This window comes from Mustela erminea, chromosome X (genome assembly GCF_009829155.1).
Source record: "Mustela erminea isolate mMusErm1 chromosome X, mMusErm1.Pri, whole genome shotgun sequence".
Taxonomy (NCBI): Eukaryota; Metazoa; Chordata; class Mammalia; order Carnivora; family Mustelidae; genus Mustela; species Mustela erminea.
Window position 1 is genome coordinate 46,890,952 of NC_045635.1, and position 24,368 is coordinate 46,915,319.

Genomic DNA, 24,368 nt, shown 5'->3' on the forward strand with positions numbered 1-24,368 from the left:
AACTTAAAGAAAAAGAAAACAAAACAAAACACTGAAAAAACTACTAGAACTGATAAATGAGTTTACTATGGTCGCAGGATACAAAGTCAATGTACAGATATCAGTTGAATTTCAGTACACTAATAATAAATCAGCAGAAACCGAAAGAAAGAAAGAAAGAAAGAAAGAAAGAAAGAAAGAAAGAAAGAAAGGAAGAAAGAAAGAAAATCACATTAACAATTGTACCAAAAATAATAAAATACCTTGGAATAATCTTATCAAAGAGGCCAAAGACCTATACTCTGAAAACCATCAAATACTGATGAAAGATAAAGATGACACAAAGAAATGGGAAGATATTACATGCTCATGGATTTAAAGAACAAATACTATTAAAATGATCATACCACCCAAGGCAATCTACACATTTAATGCAAATCTTATCAAAATAACAACATTTTTCACAGAACTTGAACAAAATACCCTAAAATTTGTATGTTACCACAAAAAAACTCTGCTTAGCCCAAACAATTCTCAAAAAGAAAAGCAAAGCTAGAGGTATCGCAATTCCACAAGTTATTAACACAAAGCCATCAAAATCAAAACAGTACAGTACTGGCACAAAAACAGACACTCAGATCAAAAGAACAGGATAGAAAAGCCCAGAAATAAACACACAATTATATGGTCAATTAATCTTCAATAAAAGAGCCAAGAATATGCAATTGGAAAAGACAGTCTTTTTGAAAAATAGCGTTGGTAAAACTGTAGAGTTACATGCAAAAGAATGAAACTGTACTACTTTCATACATACACAAAATAAATTCAAAATGGATGAAAGAATTAAATGAGAGGCCTAAAACCATAAAAGTCCTAGATGGGAACACAGGCAGTAATTTCTGTGACACTAGCTGTACCAACATTATTCTAGATATGTTTTCCGAGGCAAGGAAAATAAAAACAGAAATGAACTATTGGGACTGTAACAAAATAAAAAGTTTCTTTACAGCAATGAAAACCATCAACAAAACTGAAAAACAACCTACTAAATTGGAGAAGATATTTACAACTGACATATCCAATAAAGGGTTATCATCCAAAATATATAAAGAAAACATACAACTCAATATAAGAAATAAACCAATTACAAAATGGGCAGAAGAGAGAGTAAGAGTTTGACAAGACAGTGGAATAGGAGGACCTGGAGCTCACCTCATCCCGTGTTTTCAATTAGGTATCATCCACATCCAAGTCAATAAACTGGACAGCGATCTGAAGACTGGCAAAACAAACTCCACAACTAAATATATGGAAGAAGCATTACCTCAAAGGTTAGGAAGGTCAATGGTAAAGAAGGCTGCCTGCAAGAGGGACTAGCTATACAAAGATTGCTGAGAAACAGGTCCTCAAGGAAAACTAATACTTATAATGTATAGCTTTAAGAACAAGAGGGGTTGAGTTTGTAAAACTAGTGGGGCTTAGAACCTTGAACTTTGAAGGTCAGCTGACTCAGCACTGGGCAATCCAGGAGGCCACGTGATAGCTGGGGGTTGTTGCCCTTAAAGAGACAGCGACCTTTGGGGAGGCAACATAAAAATGGAAGTCACAGGGGCACCTAGGTGGCTCAGTGGGTTAAAGCCTCTGCCTTTGGCTCAGGTCATGATCTCAGGGTCCTGGGATAGAGCCCCGCATCGGGCTCTCTGCTCAGCGGGGAGACTGCTCTCCCACCCCTCTCTGCCTGCCTCTCTGCCTACTTGTGATCTCTGTCAAATAAATAAATAAAATCTTTTTTAAAAAATGGAAGTCACAAAAAGCTGGGGGAACAGAGGAGACAGATATGTTCATATTGATTTTAGACTGACGTGGAGGACTCTTCCTAAAATCAGGGAGTCCGATACAGACCTGGACATAGGACTCAACCATACAACCTTGAGTGACCACAGCTGAAACCAAGAAGTCGGATGCTCAACCGACTGCAGCACCCAGGCGCCCATAAAGTCACTACTTTTAAGAGCAGAAGACACAGGTGGCTTTCTTAACACACACACAAAAAAAACAGACAGAGAGCCGGAAAAAATGAGATAAAAACTTGTACCAGATAAAAGAACTGGAAAAGCCACAGCCTGAGACATAAGTAACATGCCTGATAAAGAAAGCAAAAAATGATAAGGAAACTCACTGGACTTGAGAAGAGTAGAAGACATGAGTGAGACCCTTAACACAGAGATAAGGAAAGACATAACAGAGTTAAAGGGCACAACAAATAAAATGAGAAACATACTTAATAGAAAAGCAAGACAGAAGAAGCAGAAAAATGAATTAGTGACCTGGAAAAAAAGAGTAGTAGAAAGGAATAAAGATGAACAAAGAGAGACAAAAGAACTATGCAACAAAAGAATAGACTTAGGAAACTCAGTGAATCCATCAAATGTAGTAACATTCAAACAACAGGAGTCTCAAAAGAAGAAGAGAGAGAAAGGGGAGAGCAGAACATTTATTTCAAGAAATAATTGTTAAAAACATCCCCATCCAGAGGAAGGAAGCAAAAATCCAGATCCAGGAGGCACAAAGAACCCCAAAAGAATAAACAAAAGCAGACTGATACCAAGACATACTGTAATTAAATTTGCAAAATGAGTAACAAAGAAAAAAAAATCTCAAAAGCAGTAAGACAAAATAAATCCTTAACTTACAAAGGTAAAGCCATAAGGCTAGCAGGAGATTTTTCAACAGAAACTTTGCAAGCCAAAAGGGAGTGGCATGATCTATTCAAAGTGCTGAACGGAAGAATCTGAAGCCAAGAATACTCTATACAGCAAAGCTATCATTCTGTGTAAAATAAGAGATAGAGTTTAACAAACAAAAACTAAACAAGTTCATGATCACTAAACCAGCCCTGCAGAAATATTAATAAGAACTCTGAGCAGAAAAGAGAAAGCAAAAGTGACAGCATATGGGTTGTCTGGGTGGATCAGTCAGTTGAGCGTCCCACCCTTGATTTCAGCTTAGCTTATGATCTCAGGGTTGTGAAATAGAGCCCCTAAGGAGTCTGCTAGAGATTCTCTCTCCCTCTCCTTCTGCCCCTCCCCCTAGACAAGTGTGCTCGCTCACTCTCTCTCCAAAGTAAATAAATAAATAAATAAATTTTAAAAATTAATAAATAAGTCTTTAAAAGTAAAAAAAGAGGAAAAGTGACAGTACAGGTGCAGAAAACAGAGAAGTGGTAAAAATGAGTATTTCCGTACAGAATAAAAAAAAACAGTTAAGGATCTCACCAAGAAAAGTATAACATGAACTAACCTATACCTAAAACATGGGGAGAAGAGGAGTAAAGAATCGGTTCAAACTTAAATGACCATCAACCTAACATAGACTTCAATATGCAGTAAATGCTAAATCAAATTTATCATATATCCAATATCACATATCAAAACCACTAATATTCAAAGATAAAGAAATCTAAATATAAAACTGAAAAATCAGCAATATATGAAAGAGAAAAACACAAGAAAGGGGGAGAGAAAATCTTCAGAAATAACCATAAACAAGTAATAAAATGCAGTAAGTACATATCTAATAGATACGTAATTGATAATTACTTTCAGTGTAATAACTGGAATAAATACTCCAGTGAAAAGACATAGGGTAAGAGAATGTATAAGAATACAATGTCCAGGGGCGCCTGGGTGGCTCAGTGGGTTAAGCCGCTGCCTTCGGCTCAGGTCATGATCTCAGGGTCCTGGGATCGAGTCCCGCATCGGGCTCTCTGCTCAGCAGGGAGCCTGCTTCCTCCTCTCTCTCTCTCTGCCTGCCTAAAAAAATAAAAAATTAAAAAAAAAGAATACAATGTCCATCTATATGCTGCCTACAAAAGATCAATTCTACACTTAAAGACTTATGAAGATTGAAAGTGACAGGGTGGATAAACATCTATCATGCAAATGGATGTCAGAAGAAAGCCAGAATAGCAGTACTTACATCAAACTAGACACTTAAACCAAAAATATAAGAAGACATTAAAAAAGACATAACAATAAAGGTGACAATCCAACAAGAAGCTGTAACAACTACAAATATTTATCAACCTAACATGGGACCAGTGAAATACCTAAAACAGTAATAACAAACATAAAGGAACTTATCGATAATAATCAATAATAGCAGGGGACTTAAACACCCTACTTATATCAACGGACATATCATCCAAACAGAAAATGAACAAGGAAACACTGGCTTTGCATGACACACTGGAACAGATGGATTTAACACATACATTCAGAACATTCCACCCTAACACAGCAGAATACATATTCTTTTCAAGTGCACACTGAACAACCTACAGAATAGATCACATATTAGCTCACAAAACAAGTCACAATAAATTCAAGAAGATTGAAGTCTACCATGCATCTTTTCTGACCATAACGCTATGAAACCAGAAGTCAGCCACAAGAAAAAAAAAACCTAGAAAGACCACAAATATATGCAGGTTAAATAACACGCAACTAGTCAATGAATGGCTCAACCAGGAAACAAAAGAAGAAATAAAAAAGAAACAAATGAAATGGAAACAAATGAAAATGAGAACACAATGGTCCAAAACCTCTGGGATGCAACAAAAGCTGTTTTTTAAAAATATTTTATTTATTCATTTGAGAGAGAGAGAGAGAGAGAGCAAGCATGAGAAAGAGAGAGAGAGCACAAGCACAAGGAGGGAAGTGCAGAGGCAGAGGGAGAAGTAGACGCCCCGCTGAGCAGAGAGCCTGATGCGGGACTTGATCCCAGCATCCTGGGATCATGACCTGAGCTGAAGGCAGATACTTAACTGACTGAGCCACCCAGGCGCCCAGCAAAAGCTGTTCTAACATGGAAGTTTGTAACAACAATCTAGGAATACCTCAAAAAGCAAGAAAACTCTCAAATAATCAACCTGACCTTGCAGCTAAAGGAGCTAAAAAAAAAACCAAAACCAAAACAAAACAAACAAAAAAAAAAAACAAAAACAAAAAAACCCAACAAACGAAACCTTAAACCAGCAGAAGGAAAGATAAAGATTAGAGCAGAAATAAATGATACAGAAACTGGAAAACAAAACAAAACAAAACAAACAGAAAAGACCAGTGAAAGGAAAGGTTAGCTCTATGAAAAAAATGAATAAAACTGATAAACTTCTACCAACACTTATCAAGAAAAGAAGGGCTCAAATAAAATCACAAATGAGCAAAGAGAAATAACCAACACCACATATAGAAACAATCATAAGAGAATATTATGAAAAATTATATGCTAGAAATTAGGAAACCTAGAAGAAATGGATAAATTCCTACAAATATATAAACTACCAAAACTGAAACAGAGGGGAATAGAAACTTTGAACAGATAACCAACAAAGAACTTGAGTCAGTAATCAAAAACTCCCAACAAAAAAAGTCCAGGTCCAGATGCCTTCACAAGCAAATTCTACCAAACATTTAAAGAAGAGTTAATACCTATTCTTCTCACACTATTACAAAAAGTAGAGAAGAATGGAAAATTTGCCAATTTACTCTCTGACACAAAACCAGATAAAGACACCTCTAGAAAAGAGAACTCCAAGCCAATATCCCTGATGAACATACACACAAAAATCAATGTTTAAAAGGAAAAGGAGGGGTGCCTGGATGGCTCAGTCAGTTAAGCATCAGGCTCTTGATTTCAGCTCAGGTCATGAGCTCAGGGCTGTGAGATCGAGCCTCACATAGGGCTCCAAGCTCAGCAGGCAATTTGCTTCTCTTCCTCTCTCTCTCCCTTTCCCTGTGCCCTTCCCTCCACTCACATGCATGCTCTCTCTTTCTCTCTAAAAAATGAACAAATAAACCTTTAAAAAATAAAAGGAAAAGGAAAAGCAAAGCTGGAGGCAACAGAACTCTAGATATCAGGTTATACGACTAAGCTGTATTTTGATTAATACAGCTTAGTCGTATAACCTGATATCTAGAGCTAGCACTATGGTGCTGGCATAAAAATAAACAGATAAATCAATGAACAATAATAGAAAATCTAGAAGTAAACCCACAACTTTAGGATCAATTAATCTTCAACAAAGCAGGAAACAACATCCAATGGTAAAAGGACAGTCTCTTCAACAAATGGCTTTGGAAAAACTGGAGAGCAACATGCAAAAGAATAAAATTGCACCACTTTCTTATACCATATACAAAAATAAATTCAAAATGGATTAAAGACCTAAATGTAAGATCTAAAACTGCAAAAATCCTAGAAGAGAATACAAACAGTAACTTCCTGGTATCAGCACTAGCAACTTCTTTCTAGTTGTATCTCCTGAAGAAAGGGACATGAAAGGAAAAATGATCTACTGGGACTACATCAAAATAAAATATCCTAAACAGCAAAGGAAACAATTAAGAACTAAAGGCAACCTATGGAATGGGAGAAGATATTTGCAAATTACATATCTGATAAAGGGCTAGCATATAAAATGCATAAAGAATCTGTAAAACTCAACACAACAAAAACAAATAATCCAATTACAAAGTTGCCAGAAGACACAAACAGACATTTCTCCAAAGAAGACATTCAGATGGCCAACAGACACATGAAAAATGCTCGTCATCACAGACCTGAAAATCAAAACTACAATGAGCTACCACCTCATGCTTGTTGGAATAGCTAAAATCAACAACACAAGAAAAAAATAGTTATTGACAAGGATGTGGCAAAAAGGAACCCTCATGCATTATTGCCTGGAATCCAAACTGGTATAGCCGCTATGGAAAACACTATGGAAGTTCCTCAAAAAGTTCAAAATAGAACTACCCCATGATCCAGCAATCATACTACTGGCTATTTACATAAAGGATACATAAACACTAATTCCAAGAGATATATATAATCCTATGTTAATAGCAGCACTCAATAAGCAAGATATGGAAGCAACTCAAGTGCCCATCAACTGAAGAATTGATAAAGAAGATGTGGGGTGTGTATATAGATAGATAGATAGATAGACACACAATGGATTATCATTCAGCCATAAAAAAGAATGAAATCTTGTCATTTGTAGCAAAATGGATAGCACTCGATAGTGCAATGCTAAGTATAGTAAGTCAGTGAAACAAGGACAAATAACAACATTTTACTCATATGCGGTATTTAAGAACAAATGAAAAATTGAAAAAAAAAAAAGGGAGAGAGACAACCAAGAAATAGATAACCAGCAAAGAACTTGAGTCAGTAATCAAAAAACCTCCCCTGTTTATCACAGGGGAGGTATATGGGGGATGGGTGAGATAGATGATATGAATTAGATTACCTTTATCATGATGAGCACTAAGTAATGTACACAACTGTTAAGTAACTATATTGTACACCTAAAACTAATATAACACTGTATGTTAACTCTACCAGAATTAAAATTAAAAACTTAATACAACTAATATACGTCTGTGTGTATGTGTGTGTGTGTTCAGCAAAAGAAGAATATGAAATTATATATATAGGTTTAAGCATCCATCCAAAATGTTTATCACATTGGTTAGAATACCAGCTTTAAAGTCTGAAATGGATTCAGATCCAACAATCACTTGCTAATTCAATGACCACAGGCAAATTACTTTACCTTTCAAATCTTCAGCATCTTCATTTGTAAAGATGAGTATACTAACATCTATCATACAGGTGTACTGAAGGATTAAATGATAAAACAAATGCATAACATTTGGGGTTTCTACCACAAAATAATACAATAAATATGCTACTATTACTAGTACTATTACAACCTTAATAATGTAAAATACTACACATACATATAGGAAAGAAAGATGAAAACTAAAACATTAATAGGAACTATCTCTGAGAGGTGGTAAAATGTGATTTTTATTTTCTTCCTAATATTTGGCCGATATTTCCTAGTATAGAATATTGTAATCAGAAAAAATTTTAATGAAAGAGATGTTAGCATTCTGCAATGCTCTATACTTAAGTCTGAAGCAACATGGTCCCAACCTGTCAACATAGACCTCTACACACACACTTAACCAAATAATATTTACACACTGACCTGAAGGACAGTAAGTTGGAATTTAGTCCCCTTCTCTGGTCGAGGGCAGGAAGCTCTTCTTTGTTTGATCCGATCTTGTTTGCCATTTCCACATGGATTATCGGAGGTATTGATGTTTTCTTTCACAGCTGCCACATCAGGATTCAAACTAGTTATCAAAAAAAAAAAAAATGAAAGCAAGTCATATTCAATTTCTCAAAGAAAACATTATTCCATGATTCTCAAAGCCCAGTATTTAACCCAAATTAGAATTAACATTTGAAATTCTATGACATCTAGAATAATTCCATTCTGACAGTAAAATTCTAGAAAAATTCCAATTATAAAATAATACATAATCAGTTTAAGGAAATAAATAAGAAACATAATGTCTGAGAATATACAAAAAGCACATGTACACTTTAAACTGCTTAATTTAATGGTATGTGAATTATATCTCAATGAAGATATTATTCAAAGTTACAAAAAACTGAGATAATATGTATTTATTTGGCAATCACCTGACAGTAGTGGCAATAAAAGAAAAACAAGGGCATTGACGGATCTTTGTGGAACCTTTTATCAGAGGATGCTCTTGATCAATTTTATCTTGTTTGTTTTGGGTATATTATTAATGTGTTCAAATAAATCTTCTAAAAAACAATTTTCACTCAAAATATACCTGTTTAGGTACTGAACTCAAAAGGACATAGAAAGATGAACAGGGTATAAGAAAGAACAAAAGATGAAAATGAGATTTTAAAAAATGTGGTAAAGGTTCATTGGAAGATGGTGGTGGAATAGGAGGACCCTATGCTCGCCTATCCCATGAATACAACCAGATAACTATCAAATCATCTAAAATACACCAGCAATTGACCTGAAGACTGGAAGAACAACTACACAATTAAAGGTACAGAAGCAGCCACACTGAAAAAGATAGAAAGTGGTATAACGTGGAATCTCAATGTGGTTTTAATTTGAATCTCCCTGATGGCTAGTGATGATGAACATTTTTTCATGTGTCTGATAGCCATTTCTATATCTTCATTGGAGAAGTGTCTGCTCATATCTTCTGCCCATTTTTTGATATACCTATCTGTTTTGTGTGTTGAGTTTGAGGAGTTCTTTATAGATCCTAGATATCAGCCTTTTGTCTGTACTGTCATTTGCAAATATCTTCTCCCATTCCTTGGGTTGCCTCTTTGTTTTCCTGACTGTTTCCTTTGCTGTGCAGAAGCTTTTGATCTTGATGAAATTAGCAAGACAGGAAACAACATGTGTTGGAGAGGATGTGGAGAAAGGGGAACCCTCTTACACTGTTGGTGGGAATGCAAGTTCGTGCAGCCACTTTGGAGAACAGTGTGGAGATTCATCAAGAAATTAAAAATAGAGCTTCCCTATGGCCCTGCAATTGCACTACTGGGTATTTACCCCAAAGATACAGCTGTAGTGAAAAGAAGGGCCATCTGTACCCCAATGTTTATAGCAGCAATGGCCACGGTCGCCAAACTGTGGAAAGAACCAAGATGCCCTTCAATGGACGAATGGATAAGGAATATGTGGTCCATATACACTATGGAGTATTATGCCTCTATCAGAAAGGATGAATACCAAACTTTTGTAGCAACATGGATGGGACTGGAAGAGATTATGCTGAGTGAAATAAGTCAAGCAGAGAGTCAATTAACATATGGTTTCACTTATTTGTGGAGCATAACAAATAACATGGAGGACATGGGGAGATGAAGAGGAGAAGGGGGGAGCTAAGGGAAATTGGAAGAGGAGGTGAACCATGAGAGACTATGGACTCTGAAAAACAACCTGAGAGTTTTGAAGGGGCGGGGGGTGGGAGGTTGGGGGAACCAACCAGGTGGTGGGTATTATTGGGGAGGGCACGGATTGCATGGAGCACTGGGCATGGTGCAAAAACAATGAATACTGTTACGCTGAAAAAAAAAATAAAAACTTAAAAAAAAAAAGAAGATAGAAAGTATGGAGACATGTTTGGGGAGAGAATCAGAGAGTGGTCACTGGGATGGGAAGGAAGCAGCAGCCACAGAAAAGGGATACCAGACTAATACACAGGGGAGTGGATGGGAACAAATCCCCATAGCAATTGGCTTGGAAAACAAGAGGGGCCAAATTTTATGACTTTCAGCAACCAGCAAGGCATAAGCCTAGAGTTTTAAAGGTCACTGGGCTTGGCTGGGATACACCCCAGAGCGCAATGTGCTACACGTACAGAGTAGGCAGGCAAATAACCTGAGTATACAGTGTGGCAACAGTGATCTGAAGAGCATCTGGAGTACACGGTGGGGAGGTTATTTGTTCATTTCAGACCACATCCCAGAGAGGCATCATTCATGGAGAGAAACCTCCAGGAAGAAAAGAATGAGGTGGTGCCATTTCCTTCCCCTGAACCACAGAGCCATGACAGGAACCAGCACAATGATGACAACCCCAACCTTACATGCTTGTACCAAGCCATGCCTCTTCCATGTTCTAGTGGAACTCCCATTCCCAGTCTCCATTGCCACAATTCCACCTTGATGACTCCCTCCCCCAGAAGATGGACCCAAAACCCTGTTCACACAATGCTTCCTGACTTAGGAGTTTTGCAAAGCACCAGTTATAGTGTTGGTGTAGGTCTCACTTCACAAACAGACCAGAGCACACCTAGCTAAAACATGCCACATTCAGGCAAGGGATCAAATACTGCCCACAACACACAAATAGAGCCTTGGCAAACAAATGTCCTGAAGGATAAAGTGACTAGGACAAAAGAAGAGCATACACAGCACACATTGGAGACACTCCTGTAAGTTCAAGGCCCTAGGGAACAAGGGACACTACTGGGCAAGGCATTACAGGATTTTTTCATCATAAGGCCATTACCCTCAAGAATAGAAGATGTGGTTGACTTTCTTAAAGCGTAGAATCAGGCACAGTAATGTAGGTAAAATGAGAAGAGAGAGAAATTTATCCGGAATGAAAGAACAGGACAAGGCCACAGCCAGAAATCTAAGCAAAACAGAAATACTTAACGTGCTTGATAGAGAATTTAAAGTAATGATCACAAAAATACTCACTGGACTTGAAAAAAGAGTGGAAAACATCAGTGAGACCCTTAACATAGAGATAAGGAATAACATAGCTGAAATAAAGGGCTCAATAAATGAAATGAGAAGCATATTTGATGGAATGAAGAGAAGGATGGAAGAAGTAGAGGAGCAAATTAGTGATCTAGAAGCCAGAACAATGGAAAGTCATCAAGTTGAACAAGAGAGAAAAACGAATTTTGAGAAATGAAAATACACATAGGGAACACAGTGACTCCACCAAATGTAGTAACATTCATATTATAGGAGTCCTAGAATAAGAGAGAGAAAACAGGGTAGAAAAGTTATTGGAAGAAATAATAGCTGAAAACTTCCCTAATCTGGAGAAGGTAACAGATATCCAGATCCAGGAGGCATGAGAACCCCCAATAAAATCAACAAAAGGAGATCCATACCAAGATATATTGTAATTAAACTGGCAAAAAAAATAGTGATGAAGAAAAAAATTTAAGGGACATCTGGGGGGCTCAAGTCAGTTAAGCATCTGCCTTCAGAGCTCAAGCCATGATCCCAGGGTCCTGGGACTGAACCCCACATCAGATGCCTGCTTCCCTATCTCCCTCTGCAGCCCCCTGCTTCTGCTCTCTTTTTCCCTCCCTCTTTCTATCAAATGAATAAATAAAATCTTTTAAAAAAAATTTTAAAAGCAGCAGGCAAAACAAGATAGTAACATAAAAGAGAAACATAAAAGGATAGCAGATTTTTCAGCAGAAGCTTTGCAAGCCAGAGGGAGTGGCATGATAAGTTCAAAGTACTGAATGAGGAAAATCTGCAGCCAAGAATACTCTATACAGCAAGGCTACCATTCAGAATAGGAGAAATAAAAACTAAAGGAGTTCGTGATGACTAAACCAGCTATGTAAAAAATATTAAAGGGGACTCTGAGTAGACGAAAGACCAAAAGTGAAAGTAGAAAGCTAGGAAACTAAAGAAGTAAAAATTAATATTTCTGTAAAAATTCAGTAAAGACATTAAAAAATAAATGAAAAACATGTAAAATACATAAATTTGTGAAATATGACAAAATATTACTAAAATGTGGAGAGAAGAGTAAAGAATGGGTCAAAACTTAAACGACCATCAAATTAATATAGATTAAGACCTGCAGAAGTCATCACACACAGACCTAACAGTAACCATATATGAAAAACCACTAATAAATACATAAAGAACAGAAAGAAAAAAACTAAATATATCAATAAGGAAAATCAAATGATGAAAGAGATAAAAACAATAAAGGGTCAGCAAAAATCTTCAGAAACAACCACAAAACAAAGAATAAAATGAAAATACATTTTTAATAATTACTATGAAGGTAAATGGACTAAATGCTGCAATCAAAAGTCACAGGGAGACAGAATGGATAAAAAAAAATAAGACCTACCTATATGCAGCCTACAAGAGACTCAATTTAGACCTAAAGACACCAAAAGATTGAAAATGAGGGAGTAGAGAAACCTCTATAATGAAAATGGCTATCAACAGAAAGATGGAGGAGCAATACTGACATCAGAGAAAACAGACTTTAAAACAAAGACTAACAAGAGAAAAAGGAGGACAACATATAATCATGAAGGGGACAGCCAATCAGAAAATACAATAATTGTAAATATCTAGGCACCCAACATATGAGCAAAAAAAGACAAAGAGTTAATAACAAATATAAATAATCAATAATCATACAATAGTTGGGTACTTTAACACCCCACTTAAGATCAATGGTCTGATCAACTAAATAGAAACTGGGTCTCCTAGGAGGCTCAGGCAGTTAAGCATTTGCCTTTAGCTCAGATCATGATTTCACAATACTAGCATAGAACCCTGAGGAGGGCTCCTTGCTCAGTAGGGAGTCTGCTTCTCCCTCTCACTCTGCCCCCCCACTGCTCATGCATTTTCTCTCTCACTCTCAATCTCTCAAATAAATAAATAAAATCTTTTTTAAAAAATCAGCAAGGAAACAATGGCTTTGAATGACACACTGGAACAGATGGATTTAATTAACACATATATTCAGAACATTCCACCCTAACACAGCAGAATACATATTCTTTTCAAGTGCACACTGAACAACCTACAGAATAGATCACATACTAGCTCTCAAAACAAGCCACAATAAATTCAAGAAGACTGAAGTCATACCATGCATCTTTTCTGACCACAATGCTATAAAACCAGAGGTCAACCACAAGAAAAAATCTAGAAAGACCAAAAATATATGCAGGTTAAACAACACGCAACTAGTCAATGAATGGCTCAACCAGGAAACAAAAGAAGCAATTTAAAAAGTACATGGAGGGCGCCTGGGTGGCTCAGTGGGTTAAGACGCTGCCTTCAGCTCAGGTCATGATCTCAGGGTCCTGGGATCGAGTCCCGCATCGGGCTCTCTGCTCAGCAGGGAGCCTGCTTCCTCCTCTCTCTCTCTCTCTGCCTGCCTCTCTGCCTACTTGTGATCTCTGTCAAATAAATTTAAAAAAAAATCTTAAAAAAAAAAGTACATGGAAACAAATGAAAATGAGAATACAATGGTCCAAAACCTCGGAGTTGCAACAAAAGCTGTTTTTTTAAAATATTTTATTTTTTCATTTGAGAGAGAGAGCGAGCATGAGAAAGAGAGAGCACAAGCAGAAGGGGGGAGGTACAGAGGCAGAGGGAGACGCAGACACGCCGCTAAGCAGGGAGCCCGATGCAGGACTTGATCCCAGGACCTTGGGATCATGACCTGAGCTGAAGGCAGATGCTTAACTGACTGAGCCACCCAGGCGCCCAGCAAAAGCTGTTCTAACACAGAAGTTTATAACAATAATATAGGCGTACCTCAAAAAGCAAGAAAACTCTCAAATAAACAACCTGACCTTGCATCTAAAGGAGCTAGGAAAAAAACCAACAAAACCTTAAACCAGCAGAAGGAAAGAATAAAGATTAGAGCAGAAATAAACAATATAGAAACTAAAAAAAAAAAAAAAAACACACACACAAATAGAACAGACCCAGTGAAAGGAAGGGCTGGCTTTATGAAAAAAATTAATACAATTGATAAACCTCTAGCCAGACTTAGCAAAAAGAAGAGAAAGAACCCCAATAAATAAAACCACAAATGAGAGAGGAGAAATAATCAACACCACAGAAATATGAACAACTATAGGAGAATATTATTAAAAACTATGTGCAACAAGCTGGACAACCTAGAAGGAATGAATAAATTCACAGAATCATATCAACTCCCAAAACTGAAACTGGAACAAATAGAAAATTTGGACAGACCAATAACCAGCAAAGAAATTGAGTCAGTAATCAAAAACTCCCAACAAATAAAAGTCCAGTTGGTTTCACAGGTGAATTCTATCAGACATTTAAGGAAGTGTTAATATCTATTCTTCTTAAGATGTTCCAAAAAATAGAAAAGGAAAAAAAATTTCCAAGTCCATTCTATGAGACTAGCATTACCCTGATACCAAAACAAGATAAAGATACCACTAAAAAAAGAGAACCACAGGCCAATATCCTTTAACCTTGATGAATATAGACACAAAAATCCTCAACAAAACACTAGGAAATAGAATCTAACAGTACATTTTAAAAAATCATTCACCACAATCAAGTGGGATTTACTCCTAGATTTTAAGGGTGGTTTAATATTTGTAAATCTATCAACACATTACATCACATCAATAAGAGAAAGAATAAGAACCATTTGATCATTTCAATAGATGCCGAAAAAGCATCTGACATAGTATAACATCCATTTATAATGAAAACCTTCAATGAAATAGGTATAGAGGAAACATATCTCAACATAATAAAGGCCATCTACGTAAAACACAGAGGTAACATCATACTTAATGAGGAAGAACTGAGAGTGTTCCACTAAGGTCTGCAACAAGTCAAGGATGTCTACTCTTCCACTTTTATTCAAGATAGTACTAGAAGTCAAGCCACAGAAATCAAACAATAACAAAAAAATAAAAGGCATCCAAATTGGTAGGAAGAAGTAAAACTTTCACTATTTGCAGATGATGTGACACTGTATATAGAAAACCCAAATGAATCTACCACAAAACTGCCAGAACTGATAAAGAAATCAGTAAAGTTGCAGGATACAAAATCAATATACAGATATGTTGCATTTCTTTCTTCTTTAAAGATTTATTTATTTTAGAGAGAAAGAGAGAGCCAGCGCATGAGCAGGGGAGGGACAGAGGCAGAGAGAGAGAGGATCTTAAGCATGCTCAACGTGGGGCTCAATCCCTGGTCCCTGAGATCATGACCTGAGCGGAAATCAAGAGTTACACTTAACCGAATGAGCCACCCACGCACCTCAGATACCTGTTCCATTTCTATACACCAATAATGTAGCAGTAGAAAGAGAAATTAGGAAACCAATCTCATTTACAATTGTACCAAAAATAGTAAGATACATAGGAATAAACCTAACCAAAGAGGTAAAAGATCTGTACTCTAAAAACTATAAAACAGTGATGGAAGAAATTAAAGATGACACAAAGAAATGGAAAGACATTCCACACTGATAGATTAGAACAAATACTGTCAAATGTCTATACTATAAAAAGCAATCTATAGATTAAATGCAATCTGTTAAAATACTAACTTTTTTTTCAAAGAACTAGAACAAATGGTCCTAAAATTAGTATGAAATCACAAAAGACCCTGAATAGGCAAAGTAATCTTGAAAAAGAAAAGCAAAGCTGGTGGCATCACAACTCTGGACTTCACATTATATTAGAAAGCTGTAGTGACCAAAACAGTACTGGCACAAAAACGGATAAATAGTTCAGTAGAACAGAACAGAATTTCAGAAATAAACTCACAACTATATGGTCAATTAATCTCTGACAAAGCAGGAAAGAACATCCAGTAGGAAAAAAAATATATTTTCAACAAATGTTGGCAAAACTGGACAACAACATGCAAAACAATGAAACTGGACCATTTTCTTACACCATACACAAGAATAAATTAAAAATGGATGAAAGACCTAAATGGGAGACCTGAAATCATAAAAAGCCTAGAAGGCAATAACTTCTCTGACCTCGGCCCTAGCAACTTATTTTTAGATATGTCTCCTGAGACAAGGGAAACAAAAGCAAAAATAAACTACTAGAACTACACCCAAATAAAAAGTTTCTCTATAGTGAAGGAAATAATCAACAAAACTGAAAGACAACCTACTGAATGGGATCAGACATTTGCAAATGACACATTCGATAAAGGGTTAGTACCCAAATATAAAGAACTTGTAAAACTCAACACTCAAAAAACAAACAACCCAATTAGGGTAGAAGAAATGAACAGCCATTTCTCCAAAGACATCCAGATGGCCAGCAGACACATGAAAAGATATTCAACATCACTTATAATCAGAGAAATGTAATCAAATCTACACTAAGCTACAACTTCATGCTTGTTGGAATGGCTAAAATCTACAACACAAGAATCAACACATGTTGGCAAGGATGCAGAGAAAGGGAACCCTCTTGCAATGTTGGTAGGACTGCAGACAGGTACAGCAATTACAGAAAATAGTACGGAGGTTCCTCAAAAAGTTAAAAAAATAGAACTAGCCTCTGATCCAGCAATTGCACTACTGGGGATTTATCCAAGGAATGCAAAAACACTAATTCAGAAAGATACATCCACCCCTATGTTTATAGCAGCACTATTTACAATAGTCAAATTATGGAAGCAGCCCAAGTGTCTATCAATTAATGAACAGGTAAAGAAGATGTGGTGTATATACACACAATGGGATATTATTCAGCCATAAAAAAGAATGGAAATTATATGCATAGAGGTGGAGAGTATAATGCTAAGTGAAGACAGAGAAAGACAAATACTATATAATTTCCCTTATATTTGCAATTTAAGAAACAAAATCAATAAGCAAAGGGACAAAAATACAGAGGACAGGCAGACAAATGAAGAAACGGACTCATCATTATAGAGACCAAAGTGTCACAAAAGGGAGGTGGGGAGGAATGGGTTAAAAGTGGAATGGGGGTGGGGCGCCTGGGTGGCTCAGTGGGTTAAAGCCTCTGCCTTCCGCTCAGGTCATGGTCCTGGGGTCCTGGGATCGAGCCCCGCATCAGGCTCTCTGCTCCGCAGGGAGCCTGCTTCCTCCCCTCTCTCTCTGCCTGCCTCTCTGCCTGCTTGTGATCTCTGTCTGTCAAATAAATAAAATCTTTAAAAAAAAAATGGAATGGGGGTTAAGGTGTGCACTTCTCATACGAAGCACTGGGAATTATTTGGAATTGTTGAATCACTATATCATACACCTAAAACTAATAAAACACTGAATGTTAATAAAAAATAAAACACTATACTTAAAGGAAAAAGGGAAATGTGTTATATTCATGTTTATACACACAGTGAGGAATAGTATTCAGCCATAAAAAAGAATGGAGTCCTGCTATTTTCCATAGCATGAACAGACCCTCAGGATATTATTTTCCTCTTTATATTTCATGTTAAGGGAAATAAGTCAGAAACAGAAAGAAAAATATAACATGTAGAATTAAAAAAACAGACTCCTATATACAGAGAACAGATTAATGATTAATTAATTGTTGCCACAGGTTGCCAGAGGTGGGAAATGTGTTGAGCAAAATGAGTGAAGGCAATCAAAGATATAAACTTCCTGTTATAAAATAAGTATTTCTTGAGATGTCATGTACATCATGGTGACTACAGTTAATAATACTATGTTGTATATTTCAAAGTTGCTAAGAGATTAGATCTTAAAAGTTCATAAGAAAAAAATTCTGTAACTATGTATGGTGATAGATGTTTACTACACTTACTGTGGTGATCATTTTACAATATAGTCAAATATCAAATTATTATGTTGTGTATTTTAAACTAATATAAATTTTTATGTCAGTTATACCTCAATAAAATAAATAACAAAATAAAATAAACTACAATTCTGGTAAAAAAAAATTAAAAAATGAAATATATTAAAATGGTTCAATGTGATTAATTTTAATTAGTTATATCTTGCAGGTTCATATCAGTATGATTATGAAATGGCAGCTATCTTTCAGTGTATCTGTGTCAGGACATTTTTCCTTAAGTTTGAAGATATTTCAATAAATACGAAATTTCCAATAAACACATTTAAAAATTAAATGAAAAGATCTGTTAGCACCAAACACATATCTTTTAAATTAATTTTTAGGTAAATTCCTTTCTCCTGGAAACTACCCCTGAAATATTTATATAAAGATATGAAAGAAGATATAAAAATAACTTCTAAAATTTTTCCTATGTTCCTGTTAAAAAAATTATATAAATACATGTGGTAGAAGGGGGCCCCTGGGTGGCTCAGTCAGTTAAGTGTCTGACTCTTGGTTTCAGCTCAGGTCATGATTTCAGGGTCCTGGGTTCAAGCCCCACGTAGGGCTCCACACTCAGTGGGGAGACTGCTTGAAGGTTCTCTCTCCCTCTCCCTCTGCCCCTCCCCCCATTCACTTTTCCCCCTCTCTCTCAAATAAATAAATCTTTAAAAAAACAAATGGTGGAAGGAGATACATTAATACTGCTCTTAGTTTTTTAAAGATTTTTATTTATTTATTTGAAAGAGAGACAGTGAGAGAGAGCATGAGAGGCGGGAAGGTCAGAGGGAGAAGCAGACTCCCCATGGAGCTGGGAGCCCGATGCAGGACTCGATCCCGGGACTCCGGGACCGTGACCTGAGCCGAAGGCGGTTGCTTAACCAACTGAGCCACCCAGGCGCCCCCTCTTAGTTTTTTAATATACAAAAAAAAATAGTAACAACACCTTCAAAGGATAAAAGGGATATAATTCTAGTCAATGGGGCTATTTCATTTGCATTTCAAAGTAATCTTAAAACACCAGTTGAGGGTCTGGGACAAGATGGCAGAAATTCAACTCGCTCTGTTATTCTCACCTCTTAAGTCCAACTAAATAGTGTGGAAATTAAATAGAGTAGAAAATCACAGCTAGATACTGAAGGATGAAAATATGAAAGTGGATTGGCTAGGGACTCCCAGGACTCAAAGAAAAACAAAGCAGTTTGGCATCTCCCAATTACCCACCCAGTGACAAGACAGTCCAGGCTCAGTGTCTCCTGACTCTCAGCTCAAAGGCAAAGGCAGCAAGACCAGTGGTCTCCTGACCCCCAACCCAGCAGAAGATAGTTCAGGTGGCCCTTCCCTCCCCTAGTAAGATTAGAGGGAGCTCCACCAGTAGCATGTGGCCTGGAGTTCTGGCCTGGGGCAGCAGCAATGGGGCCCAGTGGTGTCAGGTGAACCAAGCAAGGTGAACTAGTACTACTAGTACTAATACTACAAGGACTCTGAAAACTAAATTGTCATTAGAAGCACAGCCCACAAAAGTAGATCAGAACCTATGCATCTAAATAGGGTAACTGTCCACTAAAATGCAGTATTTAAATATGATCCAGAGTCTCCCAAAATAATATCCCAAATATCCAGAAGACAAATGAAAATTCCTTATCAAACCAAAAGCCAGGAAAATAACAATTTGAATACAAAAAAACAATCAAGAGATGCCAACACCAGGATGAATCAGATACTGGATTTATCTGACAAGGATTTTATTTTGTTAAAGATTTTATTTATTTATTTATCAGAGAGAGAGAGAGAATGAACAAGCAGGGGAGCGGCAGATAGAGGGAAAAGCCGGCTCCCCACTGAGCAAGGAGCCCCAGTGCTGGACTCAATCCCAGGACCCTGGGATCATGACCTGAGCCAAAGGCAGATGCTTAACTGACTTGCCACCCAGGCATCCCTATTAGTAAGGATTTTATTTCTTATTTATTTTTTTTAAAGATTTTATTTATTTATTTGACAGAGAGAGAGATCACAAGTAGGCAGAGAGGCAGGCAGAGAGAGAGGGGAGGAAGCAGGCTCCCTGTGGAGCAGAGAGTCCAATGCGGGGCTCAATCCCAAGACCCTGGGACCATGACCTGAGCTGAAGGCAGGGGCTTTAACCCACTGAGCCACCCAGGCACCCCTTGATAAGGATTTTAAAGCAGCCTTCATTAAAATGCTTCAATGAGCAATTACAAATATTCTTGAAGCAAATGTGAAAACATAAAATCTCATAGAAAAATAGAGATATTAAGAGAGAATTAAGGAAAATTACAAAAATAAAGCACAATCACAGGAAGTGACATCACCAAGATGGCAACATAGGTTGTTTCTCCCTTTGCTCACAAGAACAACTAATAACTATTTGAGAACAATACACCACTGAAAGATTCCTAGAACATTCCTAGAACTGACTGAAGCCACCCCTTTGCACCATAGAGACCAAGTCAGACTGGATTAGAAGGGTAAGAGAAGGGGCACCTGGGTGGCCCAGTCAGTTGCATCTGACTACTAATTTCAGCCCAGATCATGAGATATAGGCCTGAGTCGAGCTCCATGCTGGGCATGGAGCCTGCTTAAGATTTTTTCTCCCTCTCCCTTTGCCCCTTCCACCTGCTCATGCTCATTCTTTCTCTTTCTCCTTCCCCCCTCTAAAAAAAAAAAAAGAGGTGTAAGAGAAGTGGCTATACATTGGCCACACTGCTCCTACCCCAGGCAAGCATAGTACCTGAGCCTCTAATACCTCCAGTTGGAAAAGAGAACCTGGCAGGGGGACAACTAGCCCTCACTCAGCATTGTGGGTAGCTTTGTGGGAGCCCCTATTTTGATCTCACACTACAGGCATTGCAGGAGAATCTGCAGGGCTCAACCACTGGGAATATGAGTATGACAGGGAAGGAGGGGAGGGTTTGCAACAGGACAACAGATGGTTCCGTAGCAGACAAATTCATACCTGTAGTGTCCAAGTAGTAATCCCAATGAGTGGTTTTGCTCATCTGCAGAATCCAGTTGGGAGTGTACACTCACTAGTAAGATATCATTGTTGTTTTATGTGCATTACCCTAATGACTAGTGACATTGAACATCTTTTTACATACCTGTTGACCTTTTGTATATCTTGTTCGGAGAAATGTCTATTTGGGTCCTTTGCCCATTTGTTAATTGGGGTATTTGTCTTCTTGTTATTGAGTTATAGGAGCTCATTATATATTTTGGTTATTAACCTGTTATCAGATACACAGTTTGAAAATATTTTCCCATTCCATAGGTCTTCTTTTCACTTTGCTAATGGTTTCTTTTGTTGTGCAGAAGGCTTGTAGTTTGGTGTAGTCCTACTTGTTAATTTTCTATTCTGTTGCCTGTGTTTTAGGTGTCATATCCAAGAAATCGTTACCAAGACCCATGTCTAGGAGCTTTATTCCTGTGTTTTCTTCTAGGAGTTTCAAGGTTTCAGGTCTTACATTTAAGTCTTAATCCATTTCAAGTTAACTTTTGTGAGTGGTGTAAGATATGGATCCAGTTTCATTCTTCTACATGTGAATATCCAATTACCCCAACACCATTTACTGAAAAGACTGTCTTTTAAGTATTCTTGGCTCCCTTGTGAAATATTAGTTGACTTGTATATGCTTGGGTTTATATCTGGGCTCTTAATTGTCCTCAACTGGTCTATTTGTTGTTATGCCAGTATGATACTGTTTTGGTAACTATAACTTTATAATATAGCTTGAAATCAGGAAGTATGATGTCTCCGGCTTTGTTTTTCTTTCTCAGGATTTCTTTGGTTACTTGGCTACTTTTGTGGTTCTATATACATTTTAGGAGTACTTCTTCTAGCTCTGTGATAAATGGCACTGGAGTCTTGATGGGGATTGCATTGAATCTATCGATGGCTTTCAGTAGTACTGACATTTTAACATTAATTCTTCTAAGACACGAACACAGAATACCTACTCATTTATTTGTGTTTTCTTTGATTTCTTTCACCCATATTTTGTAGTTTTCAGAGTAGAAATATTTCCCTTCTTTAGTTAAATTTATCCCTTAAGTATTTTTGTTGTTTGGGATACTACCTTTTATCTCTTTCCATCCCTCATTGTGCTAAGATTTTTAATCTTATGTTGAATAAGAGTGGCAAGAGTGGGTACCATTGTTCTGTTCTTGATATTCAAGAAAAAGCTTTCAACATTTCACCATTGAGTTAGAGGTTAGATATGGATTTACCATACATAGCCTTTATTATATTGAGGTATGTGCCTTCTGTGTCTAATTTCTTTTTTTTTTTTAAAGATTCTATTTATTCATTTGACAGAGAGTGATCACAAGTAGACGGAGAGGCAGGCAGAGAGAGAGAGAGAGGGAAGCAGGCTCCCCGCCGAGCAGAGAGCCCGACGCGGGACTCGATCCCAGGACCCCAAGATCACGACCCGAGCCGACGGCAGCGTCTTAACCCACTGTGCCACCCAGGTGCCCATCTGTGTCTAATTTCTTAAGAGTTTTTACCATGAATGTTTAATTATGTCAAATGTACTTTTTGCATCTACTGAGATGATCATATGATTCTTTTATTTCATTGAATTAATATGATCATGAGTCATTTCTTTCAATCAAATCATTGATTAATTTGCATATGTTGAACCATCCTTGTATCGCAGGGATAAATACTACATGATTATAGTGTATGATCCTTTTAATTTGCTGTTGAATTCAGTTTGCTAGTATATTATTGAGGTTTTTGTGCATCTATATTTATCAGGGAATAGGCCTATCATTTTCTTTTCTAGTAATATCCTTTTCTGGTTTTGGTATCAGTATAACGCTGATCTGATAAAATGAGTTTGGGACGGTTCCCTCCTCTTCACTACTGTGAGTTTGTGAAGGATTAATGTTAATTATTCCTTAAGTATTTGGTAAAAATCACCTGTGAAGCCATCTGGTCCTGGGCTTTTACTTGTTGGGAACGTTTTGATTACTGATTCAATCTTCTTATAAGTAATTGGTCTATTCAGATTTTCTATTTCTTCCTGATTCAGTCTTGGTAAATTGTATGTTTCTAAGCATCTATCCATTTCTAGGTTGTATAGTTCGTTGGCATTTAATTGTTCATCATAGCTTCTTTTGTTCCTTTGAATATCTGTGTTATCAGCTGTAATTCCTCCCTTTTCGTTTATAATTTTGTTGCTTTGGTCCTTAATCTCTTGTTTTAGCTTACTCTAGCTAAGGGTCTGTCAATTTTGTTTATCTGTTCAAAGAACCAACTCTTAGTTTGGTTAATGTCCTGTTGTTTTTCTGTTCTCTATTCCATTTGTTTCTACTCTAATCATTATTTCTTCTGCTAACTTTGGGCTTAGTTTGTTCTTTTTCTAATTCTTTAAGCACAGAGTTAAGTTCCTTATTTGGGATCTCTCCTACTTCTTAATGTAGACATTTATTACTGTGAATGTCCCTTCTAGAAATGTTTTTGCTGCATCCCAAAGTTCTGGTATGTTGTGTTTCCATTTTGTCTCAGGAATTTTTTACATTTTTAAAAATTTTGTTTATTTATTTGAGAGAGAAAGAGAGTATGAGTGAAAGAGCATGAGAGAGCACGTGTGTACACAAGCTGGGGAAAGGGGCAGAGGGAGAAGGAGAAGCAGACTTCTCAATGAGCAGGGAGTCTGACACAGGGCTTGATCCCAGGACCCTGAGATCATGACCTGAGCCAAAGGCAGACACTTAACCAGCTGAGCCACCCAGGTACCTCTGTCTCAAGAATGGGAATTGGCAAACTGAGCTCTAGAAATACTGCCTCACACCTATTACAACGGCCATTACCAAAAAGACAAGATAACAAATGCTGGCAAAGATGTGGAGAAAAGAGAATGACTGTGTAGTGAGTGGGACTATAAATTGGTGTAGCCACTCTGGAAAACAGTATGGAGGATCATCAAAAAATTAGAACTAGAAACCACATGATTCAGCAATTTGATTTCTAAGAATATATCCCCAGAAAACAAAAACACTAACTCAAAAAGATATCTGCACACCTGTTTTCATAGCAGCATTCTTTATAATAGCCAAGACATGGAACATGGAAACAACCTGTCTGTCCACTGATAGATGAAAGGATAAAGAAATTGTGGTGTGTGCACATGCACACACACACACACACGACTATTATTTAGCCATAAGGAGGGGAAAACCTACCATTTGCAGATTCATTAATGGACTTTGAAGGCATTATGCTAAGCGAAGTAAGTCAGAAAGACAAATACTGTACAATCTCTTAAGTGGAATCTAAGAAATACAGAAATAAAAAAAAACACAAATTCACAGAAAAAGAGATCAGACTTGTGTTTACCAGAGGCGGAGGGTGGGGAG

General features: G+C 37.1%; 1 protein-coding gene across 6 annotated transcripts in view; it reads right to left on the reverse strand.

Moving 5' to 3' along the window:
• The window catches only part of WNK3 (WNK lysine deficient protein kinase 3), a 157,428-nt gene that overhangs the window by 38,098 nt on the left and 94,962 nt on the right, over positions 1 to 24,368 (reverse strand). For all 6 annotated transcript variants that reach the window (XM_032330111.1, XM_032330110.1, XM_032330114.1 and 3 more), the window contains one exon: positions 8,039 to 8,186. In XM_032330111.1, the coding sequence (XP_032186002.1) occupies positions 8,039 to 8,186 (148 nt within the window). The remainder of the gene's footprint in view (positions 1 to 8,038; positions 8,187 to 24,368) is intronic.